This window comes from Chinchilla lanigera, unplaced genomic scaffold (assembly GCF_000276665.1).
Source record: "Chinchilla lanigera isolate Chin_1 unplaced genomic scaffold, ChiLan1.0 scaffold00011, whole genome shotgun sequence".
Taxonomy (NCBI): Eukaryota; Metazoa; Chordata; class Mammalia; order Rodentia; family Chinchillidae; genus Chinchilla; species Chinchilla lanigera.
The window spans coordinates 4,018,056-4,029,603 of NW_004955412.1; the positions used below are offsets into that span (position 1 = coordinate 4,018,056).

The 11,548-nt window shown below is 36.2% G+C and overlaps 1 protein-coding gene and 1 long non-coding RNA gene across 2 annotated transcripts in view; one reads left to right on the top strand and one right to left on the bottom strand.

The window, feature by feature from the left end:
• LOC102006226 overlaps nt 1-10,105 on the bottom strand; it is a 41,284-nt gene extending 31,179 nt beyond the window's left edge. The window contains exon 1 of the long non-coding RNA XR_259969.1: nt 10,058-10,105. This is a non-coding gene — a long non-coding RNA (uncharacterized LOC102006226). The remainder of the gene's footprint in view (nt 1-10,057) is intronic.
• Nucleotides 1-11,548, top strand: part of Cntn5 (contactin 5) — a 1,017,390-nt gene that overhangs the window by 912,961 nt on the left and 92,881 nt on the right. The window contains exon 17 of the mRNA XM_005377960.1: nt 6,648-6,768. Within this exon, the coding sequence (XP_005378017.1) occupies nt 6,648-6,768 (121 nt within the window). The remainder of the gene's footprint in view (nt 1-6,647; nt 6,769-11,548) is intronic.

Genomic DNA, 11,548 nt, shown 5'->3' on the forward strand with positions numbered 1-11,548 from the left:
ATGTTTAACAAAGGGCCCTGCATTTTTATTTTGCAATGTGCCCTACAAATTACTCTATAATAAGTATTCCCTGTGGTCAGTGAGGCTTTCTGAAATAAATCAGACTTAAAGTCTTAACATCTGAGATAAATTGGGGGACTTTGGCAGGTTGGTAGGGAACTTCTTAGAAAAAGAGGCAGAGAATACATTTTCTAGTATACTAAAAGACGAGATAGGTTGAATCTAGGCTCAAATGCAAGAGTAGACAATGCAACCACCTTGGAAGGGATAAGGAACCAGTGAAGATGTTTTGAGGAGGTGAATACGGTCACTTTTACAGGAGGACTCACCTAACGATGGCACATCACGGGCAAACATGAGAAGCAAAGACAGACTAACAAAGATATGAACTTCCAGCAAGAAAGATACTATTAAAAGTATAAGATTAGGAGCTAATGCTTATGGAATGATTGTTAAATGTATATGAGATGCACAGGAAGAAATATATTTCTCTGGACTTCGTCTGAGTGTAACACTATGCAATAACAGAACCCCTTTACTCTGTCTCCCCACAGTCCTTATTCAGGTCATAGAAAGCTGTTCCATATTTCTTCCTGTGTTTCTCTACCAAAGCTGGGTTATAATGGACAATCTTTGAGTGCAGACCTTTGCACAGCAGAGAGGAATTCAATGAATATCTGTTAAATTATTAACATACTGAGTAGGCAGTAATAGGAGGACAAGTCAAAAATTCTTAGTCATACAAAACTTTGCTAACAGAAAGAATAAAACCATGAGTAAGTCCCCCCCACAAAGAAAAATCTACCAACTTGATTAATTGTGTTACTTTATTCCATCATTCTTTTAAGTCAAAAGCACTAGAATAAGAAAGAAGTGACACTGTAGTGGTAAAGTCTTTTTGCATGGGCTTTTACATTCATCTTAAAGATTTACCATGTATCTCACACTTGGGAGAACAGTCAATAGCCATATGCTCAGATGAGACATCTTTTGAGACACAGAACACAAACACACCACTTAATTCTACACTTAATGGAGAGTGCCGCACTCCCTCTGTCTGCGTGTCTTCTTGGGAAAGACAGAGTGCTGTGTGACACATGTGGTAAGTTATCATTCACTCAGTGTTCCTCGTGTACCCAGTGTCGTCATCTAGAATGTAAGTAAAACTTAATGGTTTCATTTTTAAATTAATTCCATTAAAATTTCATTGTAATTAGTCCCATGTATTTTTAGTTTGAATGGCTTGCTAATGCCTAATGTTCGTTTTAACCAATGAAATAACCTAGTTCTATGAATTCATGATTCCATGACTGCACTCCTAAGTGGTCTATTTTGTACATCTTGTCACCCTAAATTCATCAATTAGCTCTCAATTTGCTTCTCTACTGTAAGCGAGGTCACCAAGTAAAACTTTGTCTGCGTACTTCTTAGTACTTAAAAACCCATCATTAGAATAGGTGTTGAAAGTTAAACATCAAAATCCCGGTAAGGGGATGTTAGAGTGATATCTACCCATTCTGAGTCTTGAATTCACTGTTGAATACATTTAATACTTCACCATATTAGCCATAATTTTTGCCAGTATTTTGCCTATTTTTTCACAAATAGCGATTATTGTCTCTGTATCAGAAAATGTCTATCACACATGCATGCTAATCAATATCTATTTTCTAAAAACGATGTTACAACCCATACCATCATTAACCATCGTTAATCGGAACCCTACTGTATGAGTTTAAGAAAAGATCTTTGTATATATTGTTTCTGAGAAAAAAGTTTCACTAAAATTTTATGTCAATAACATTAATCATATCTAATAATCTACATCTCACAGTAGTACTCTGTTTTTACATTAGGTAAGATTTTAAAAATTACATCTCATAGGATTTATAGCTATGTTTGGGCATGCTGGAACTGTCCTGTATGAGGTTGTTCAAAGGTGAAATAACCCTAACTGGGGGAAAGAAACTGCCATTCCCAGAAGCCTTCAGACTGTGTCATTCCACATGAGTTTACTACTTATGAAAAGTTATCTCATTTTCAAATTGTTCTTTTACCAAGCATCTTAGAGTGTTTACTGTGTGTACCACTTTCTGCTATCACATGCTTTAAAAATGTCACATGTTTGAAGTACTAATAATTTATCTCAGTAAATTTCCCACCATATTCCATGAGAGAGATAGTGCAGGTGTTATTATCCCAATAAAGTGACTTCTCCATGGTCTCAGGACTATGTAGAAGGCCATGAGACAAGGCTAGACTTTCAGTTCATCTAATTCTAAGTCTACCATTCTATAAAAAAGAGCAAGGAAATGGGGAATATTTATATCAAAAATAAAGCTAACTACTTATCAAAAAATTACTGGAGGGCTGGGGATATAGCTCAGTGTCACAGCACCTGCCTGGCAAGCGCAAGGTCATGAGTTTGATTCCTGGTACTGGAAAACAAACAAACAAACAAACAAACAAAAAAACCCAGGTAAGAAAATTACTGTAACTATGGAACACATTGATGTCCAGTTTGTTGAGACAATGAATACCGATTGAGGAAATATTCCTCTTGGTTAAGAGTGCAATTGTAGTGCCCTTTAACAGATAACATTTTTCAAACACTTCCTGTGTATCATACACTCTGCTATGGGCTTTAGTCTCATTATCACATTGAAACTCTCAGAAAAACTCTGAACGGTAGAGCAATTTTCCCAAGTTCAACATTTAATAATTGGTAGCACAAGGACTCGCCCGGTTCTGTACTGTCCCCTGTGTAGATTCTGTGCGTCTGTGCTTTAAGTGCTTTCTTCCACTGTCTTCCTATGTAGTCTCTATTTTTCCTTCGTTTCTTTGTGGAAATGATAGGAGGGTGGGAAGAGGTATTGTCAGCCACAAAGGGAGGACGCTGTTCACACATGCATTAGCTTCGTTAATGATCATCAGCTGCACTGCTTTCTGGCTTGGCTCTGGGAATATTCATACTGGACCAAGCAGGACCCCTTCTCAGCGAGTGCCACTTCAGAGACATGAGCCAGGTGACATTCAACACAACAGGGGCACATCTAAGGAAGGCAAGGAGGAGTCCAGGAAGTCGTGACCAACACAGTGGCACCTGAGCTGTGCCTGAATGTCTGCAGTCAAAGACAAGAGAAAGAACCTGTGCAACAGAACAAAGAGCTGTGCAGAACACAGTCATGGGAGGAATTGCCAAGGACAGGCAGCTATGAGGCTGAGGTCAGAGAATGCCTAAGATTCATTTGCAGGAGGTAGAATGACGCTTTAAGAACCTTGTATGTCAAAATAAAGAAACTGGACCTTTTCCTAAAGGCAGTGAGAACCAGCAGACACTGAACAGCAAAGAAAAATGAGATTCCAGTTGTTGGGAATGGAACTGGCAGGTTATGGTGGATGAGCAGGACATAGTCAAAAGAAATGCTGCTAAAGAAGAAGATTTGGGTGGAAAGACAGCATTTTCCTGTTCAAAATTGTAAATAAAAGTCAAGATAATCTAGCAGCTGTTCTAATGAGGTTATGTGCCCAGGAAATGTCGATGAGTGACACAGACATGTTGCTGTTCTCACAGCCTCTCTCTTAGGAAGCAAATATTCATTTAACAGCATGGTTTACTCCCACCAGGTGGGATGGACGCCCACCTGGGGGATGTGTATTTGAAGCAACAGGTAACAGGGTTTATTCATAAAGGCAAAGAAAGCAGGGATAGAAAAAAGCGAAAATAAAGTGAGTGTCAAAGTAAACAAGAAAAGAAAGACTAAACCTAAGAGATAAAAAGGAGAAATGAGGTCTAGGCTTAAGAAACCAAGTATCTGCTGTAAGTAACCATTTCATTAAAAGTGCGCTAAATTGCCGTGGTTCTCTCTCTGGAGCTGCACGCTGTGGGCTGAGATTAAGGGTAATGGGCTCCCACATGAATTCTTCTCATTACTTCTCTTGAAAGAACAGTAAATCTACTGAAAGGGTAATTTAGGTTTAGGTTCACAAACCATTTCTGGTACTTTTAATCTTCTCTGTTTAGGCTTTGAAAAATATGATGCAGATATAATCCACAGGGAAAGGACAGGCTCAAAAGTAGATGATTTTTAACTCCTCAAATAGTCTTTTAATGGGCAGGTATGCAAAAGGTTGTAGTTTTACTCCTCATAGATGAGGATGGTGCTTTTGCCAGTTTAGATAGCACTGCACACTATTAATTGCAGGAACTAAGTTAAAGGACAGCAAACGAAAGATCATTTGTTCCTTGCCCACCTGAATTCTTTGGGCTTTTATGTGATTTTTAACTAAATCCCTTCATCCCATTAAGTATCACTTTCAATGTAATTCCAGAGAAAGAAAAAGGTTTGAGGACTCTTTTTCAGGACAAAAAGAAACAAATTACCAGGGAGGAAAAAGTTGGTGAAATGACAAGTCAATTATTTCATTGTAGGAATGTAATTTTACAAAATAATTTTTAAACATGACCTTGAATAGTGATTTATAATCAGTACATTTTCTTTTGTCAACTTGCTACCAATATGGTGTGTGGTACTTATCAAAAATAAGCAAAAGGCTACAGCAAAACAGAAAAAAAGCAGGCAGTCTTTTATTCAGACATAGTTATTGAAAAAGTCAAATCCTCCCTAATTTTCTGTGACCTTTCCTGATCTTTCCTATTACAAGTGGGTCTCATTAATGTGCACAGTGGTTCCTGATTAATTTAAGTGAGCACCCCTTTAAATGAGCTCCCCAGGAACCTGGAAGGAGTAGGGAAGGTGAGCCCACACTACACACTGTGATAAATATGTAGGCGCCATGATTTGAAACTGATTCTGTGTACAGTTTGCTTTTCTGCTCCATAAAAAGATCAAAATTTTCTTTACAGATTTGAAAGAGAGAACGTAGTCTGGTGAAAATGAGATGATTTTGTTTTAGAATTTGAGAGTAACAATGTATCCTAAGGCAATTAGCAGTGTATGACATTCACTGGACAAAGATCACATTCCATGAAATAATTGTTATGACATTTTAATGCACTCTCACCATGAAGCATTTCCTTGTAAATGACTAAACTGGACCATGTCTCAACAATTATCTCATGAGAAAAAACTTCTTTGACCTCTGAAGTTCTTATCATAAGACTAACAGGAAGGGTAAATAATTGAATACCAGCAAGCAGGGGTCTTAACATAACATATAATAGATTAATCAAATGAAAAGAATGCTGTTTGGTAAAAATCTCACTATGATTTAACATCCTTTCTATGATACTAGGAAAAAACAAAAAAATTTCAAAGGATTTCCAGAAGTTAAATTTGTTTTCATAATTTTCATAAATAATATTCACAATATTACATAAGAATATTCACAATACGAATATTCACAATAATATTCTTAAATAATTATCAGGACCCTGGCTTTTAAGAACACTTTATTTTTTAAGGTAATTCGCTTTCATTCCATTGAAACCCAAAAGCTACCTAATCTGGGATGATGATGACATTCACTGAACACATTTTCATATGCTCAGGTACTGTTGGAGAAAAGTTTTTATTAATTTGAAGATATCATGTCAAGCTGCATACATCTTCCCTCACTCAAGTCAAATGTTGCTGGACTGTAAGATGGAAAGTGAGGGTTTGTTGCAGTTTTGCTTTATCCTTATAAAAAAACATACATCCTGAGTTATGATAAGTGCTGGATCTTTATATGATCCCAATAAATCTCTTTTCCAATAGAGTCAACAAAAGTCCTAAGTGAGTAATTAAGGGTTTGTATCAGTCATTTTAAAGTATCACTGGGGGCTGGGGATTTAGCTCAGCGGCAAAAGCGCCTGCCTGGCAAGCGCAAGGTCGTGAGTTCGGTTCCCAGTACCAGAGAAAAACCAAAAAAAAAATAAAGTATCACTGTTCATCACTGATCCTGTGAACAAAAACATCTAAAAGATACCCTGCCTGGTATTTATTGATCTCCTTAAATGCAGTATTCTTTGACGGTGTTTTAATCTTCTTGCTGCCTAGAAGAATCCGGTGTTTTTGGCCTCCTTTGTGTTTTATAACCACATTAACAAAGATTTAGGCTGACCTGCTCTCTGATGACAGTGGCTATGCAAGGAACTTTTATTAAATAAAGATACACGTGGCTTGGGACCAGCAATCTTCCTCCTGAGCCCTGTCTCCTTACTCTGTTGCCCACGGTGTACTTACAAAAGGAACCGTTCAGCAAGAGTGACAAGAGAGAATCTTTTGACAGCTACCTTCTCAATTAATTTCCCACAACTTGCTATTCCTTTCAGTACAATTTTCTTGCCACAAAAAATAGGCCTCTCTCTGAATAGCAAAGCAATCATTTTTTTGCTTACCGATTATTTTTCCTATAATTTAAAAAATAAGAGTTTGTTTGTGTATATTTAAATATTTCTCGACTATCTTAGCTGCTCAATCATTATATGCAATACTAAATGTTCAAACTCTTTATTAGCGATTGTGAAAAGCATAACTTCCATGTATTCCTTAAGATAGGGCGTGTTTGATATCTGAATTGTTATCCTATAAATTGTAAGGCCAAAAATGGGCCCTTGACTAAATATGCAAAGTTCCCCCTTAAGCCACCTTGAACTAGGCAGATTTGCAACATTTTAAACTGGCACTTCATCCCTCTTTCAGCAAGCATCCTCTGCAGATTTAATGATCAGGAACATCCTTCTGATGCATGCTGGGAGATATGGCTGCAGGGTACAGACCACAGCAGACAGTGTGTCAGATGAGGCAGAACTTCTTGTTAGGGGTGAGTATGCTAATAGTGCAGTCTGAAGACATGATCACCATAAATTATCATACAAAGGAATTTAAATGCATGGACTTTGAGCACATCAGTACTGTGCATTTTATTTTCAATTTTACAGTATATGTCATTTTTTGCTTAACTTTTTGCCTTTGGAACAATTACATGGAAAACTGTTTCTCAGTAACAGACAAAATCAACAAATCCAACTTCAGGGTGCAAAACACTTTTAGTAGTATTAAGTGGTCACTAAGTGACAAGCCAACTTAATACCAAGCAGAAACTCTAAACAGGAGAGTTACTTAGACTCTTGAACTATAGAGATAAAATTGGTGTGTTTGTGTGTTTTTCAAGTGCAAATCTAGTGTAACTCCAGGCATTTTTTTCTTCCACTAACTTCTGAATCCAACTACCAAAACCAAGAAAACTGTGTGTGTATGATGGTGACATTTACAATTGATAAGTGACAGGGATGTTTTAAAAGGCTAAAAATGTCAACATACAGATTCCAAACAGACATTGACAGTTAAATGGTTGTCAATGATGAATCACACCACTAAATTCTTCAGTTTTACAAAGCTACACCTTATTTTAATTAAGCAAATAACGAAAACATCCATGTCCTTTAGCACAGTATTCCCCAGTACGAGAAATGGGGATCCTAATATGCACTTCCCTTCCTTCCTTTTTCCTTTCTCCATCCTTCCTTCATTTGCATTTTTATTCTCCCTTCCCTCCTCCTCCTTCTTTCAGCTTTAAATTAAATAATAGTATACCTACCGGTGTTTTCTGAAATCAGTTGTGTACAGGTACACAGCTAAATGTATAGTGATAAAACCAACACATCATATAACTGTCATATAAATCAAGAATTAGAATATTACCAGATTCCCTCCTGTCTCTCCCGTTTTGATCTTCTACATTAGGAATGATAAGAATTTTGCATGCTCAGACCCCTTATACTGTGTTTACAAGTTAAAAAAAATTAGCAATTATATTTTAGATTAATTCATCTTTTATCCATTTGAAATGTATTACCGCTATAATTATAACGAAGCATTGTTATAAAAATCTTGTGCAATAGACATATGGCATATAGTGAGCACTTCCATCTCTTTGTTTTAGCTGTACTTCTCAGCAAATGCTTACTGATGATTTTGTAATGCATTCATCATTGGTTCAAGTAAAATGTTTTAAATGAAGTATGTATCTGAGTGAGTAGCATCTAATTCTTTTTTGTGCGTTTGTGACTGCTGCGAAAGCTGTTTGATCTTTTATCCAAATTTGTATCAAGATTGTGTACTGTATTTCCTTATTATAAAACACAAAGTTTTTAAGGCAGTCATCCTTGCCTACTTTCCATTCCAGTTAGCTAAAAATTTTCCTTTGTGTCCTCTGAAGATATAAGGCTCACAGAACTGCAAACTCTACACCACAGTCAAATTTATAGGAAATGGCTTTTTCCCTTGATCTGGTCTATCTGAGATTATGTCTATTTATTGTGTGCACTTGCCTAGTAATTTAGAATGATGTTTTTAAAATTGGAGCTTTCCAAATGAATAGCACAATTTAGAGGCTGATAACAATAAACCAGGTATTTTTCAGGACTAGAAGAAGCAAATTTAAGTGGCAAACTAACATTCTGCTTTGTAAGTAAAATTAAACTCAACAGGGTTTGGAACATAATTCAGGTTCAACTTTTTCATGTTCTGCTCCTTTAGCCTTTGGCTTCATGCCCAGGAGATGATAAAATGCATAAATTTTGGAATTATACCCAATAGCAATTTCAAACAGGTTGCTATTGTCTGAATATTCATGTAGCATTCAGCTCAAGCTTTCTCTTGAAGTGAGTTTGATGAAGTCGCCAATTTTTGATTATATACTTGCATTACTATTCTAAAATTAGGAAAAATAGCTTGCATCTTCTGCCTGGCTCCTCTTAGACTGACTGAAAAATACAGCTAAGGATTCTGGTTCATTATTATTATTGTTGCTAATGCTAACAGATTCTGGTACTGGAAGGAACTTGATGTTTCGGTATCACTGTTTCTAATGTTGACTGTGTAAATTACAGTTCTAAATAGTTTTATACTCTTCCAGTCTCGCTTATGCTACTCTTTCATCTGCTGGTGTGTAAACTCAGGGCATTCCTCTAGTACAACCCACAGCCCACAAACCAAGCACTCTCGATGTGGTTCTTGTAATGAATGATATAATTGTGAAGAAGAATTCTCAAAACATAGTTACTCAAGTATGTGTCCCAGGAAAGGGGCAACAGTCGGAAGAGTTACACCATCTATCTGCTTGTAGATGACCATCACTGGATTATCTGAGCAGTTCACTTGGATCGGTCTTTATCATACTTGGAACACAATTTGGTAGCAGAGAATACATTCTTGTAATTCTATTTCCGTGAGGACTTAGGGAAAAAAATACATTCTCCTACATGAATCCAATCTCATTTTTATTGTCTTATTTATCATTTAAGAATGTCTAAAAATTATTAAGTGCATCTTACAAAATCTTGAAATCTTTACCTAGCTTTACCAACACACTAAATTGGAGTCCAGATGTGGGACCTCATGGCACCTCCATCACTTCTTTAGAATTTGAGTACCCCTGACTAGTAGGGCTTCTTGCTATGTCCCCATTCGTTATTTCATGGGCTATCTTTCCCTCAAAGGCTTGCTTGCACTTTTGCTTTATTTTGCTTATGGATGTCAGGGCTATTATTTGCTTCTATTCCACTATTATCATTCTTACACAAAAATTGAATTTTTCATAATCAGCTGAGGCATAAAATCAGTTGCTCTCACACATTTAATATTCAGTGAAGCAGCATTATCAGAGCACCATGCATGAGCTGGAAAACTACAATAGAAGTGATGAATTACCTAGAAGAAATCATTGTGCTAGACTCTAAAAGGAAGTTAAAGCTACCCTGTGAACATCAGTGCATGATTGTCATCAATTACTTAAGCCTGCTATAACAACAGAGAAAGCGAGACTACACAAACCTAAAGGGAACTCTAAGAATAGATAGAACTCTATCATGTTATCCAGGGAAAAAAGACAGACCATTAAAAGATAGCCTCACTGAAGGGGATATACAGTTTACAAAGAAGTGATACTCTCAAGCAATAGCAGTGATCAAACATAATATAAAAGACTCCAGAGAAAGGTGTATTAGTTTTCTGTTATTTTATATTATTTTACAGAAGTTAATGTTAGATTCCCAAAGTAAATATAAGGCCAGGAAACTTTCTTGGTTTAAAGAATAAAATGTACTTACCTAAGCTAGGATAACTGGGAGCCAGACCTTGAATTATTTTTATTCTGATCAGAAAAAAGAGGAAGTAATTAAAAATCTATTCATACAACTTTTTATTCATATTTCTCTTACTTTTAATGCAAAGCCATAGATCAAGAAACTGGGAATCGTCAAAGGAGTATCAGTAATTTCTTGGTCCCTCCTGAATGCACAACCTCCCCTCTAACTTGAACCGTAATTTTTATTCTCTGAGCTATAATTTACAGGGGTAATCCAACATACATTTAACTGACACTCACTGAGTTTGAAAGGAATGGATCCTCCTCAGGACACAACTTGTTGGGAGACATCGAACTGCCCTTAACTCTGCACTGCCAAAGCTCTCACCCCGTGGTTACTATTCCTGGCAGGATTCAACCTGCCGTTCAGTCTAATTGCCTTCACCTTTCAAGTCAGTTCACTTCCACTTACTCTTTCCAAGAAATTTTCCTTGAATATTCTTAATCTTTCCCACACCAGCTTACACATGTACCATCATCTTCTCCAAAACAAAGGAAAACTAACAATCTGAGCAAAGAACATATTTCTAATACATTGTTAATCGATTTGAGAAGTAAAGCAGCCGTAATGTGCTGGCTACACATCTGTCACAGCACTTGTGACCCATGAATGCTTTAAGTTGACATGATTATTTTTAGCCACAACCCACTGCAAGTTTCCAGGTTTTAAGAATGCACGAGCATTTACACAAGTGTCTGTGAAAGACAGTGTTTTCATAGGTTTTCATTCCATCACTGCTCTAGAATGCAATGAGCTCATTATACTTGCACAGAACTTCATAATAGATAAAGATGTAGACTGAAAAGTTCCTAGTGAATAAGAAAAAAATCTAATAATTCTGAAAACCAAAACTTGGTTTGACAATATTTTGATATTTAGAAGACCAAAGGACAATAGCTAATATTTTTGGTGTAACTTTAACCTGATTAATAGCAAATACATTTGCAAATAATTTGTGGTTTACAGCAAAATGTAAGTTACTCAGTGAACCTAATTGCCTTTATAACATTTTAAAACTATGAAATAGAGGCATTAACTTTAAGAACATATAGTGTCATTCATGCAATATCTTATGGGAATATTCTGCACCCATGTAAAAATATTACATCACTGGAATCATTAATATTGGATCCAGTTATTTAAATACTTTATACCAATCACTTGATTTACTAGCATAGGCTCCTTTAACTTAAATCAGTCATCTTGACACCTATACAATTTTTATATACATTAAGCCATTTCTTTTATCTTACAGTTTTCATGTAGTTTCTTTAATCTGTGGAGCTTTTTTTTTTTATTTTAAAGATAAAAGGAGGGAAACATTAACAGACATACAACATTTTACAACATATCACAAGCACAATACAGACAATAGAGTTACAAACAAAGTGGTAGGGAATTAACAATGGTGGTTGTATTACATATTGATATCTTCAAAGTGGCTTCCCATGA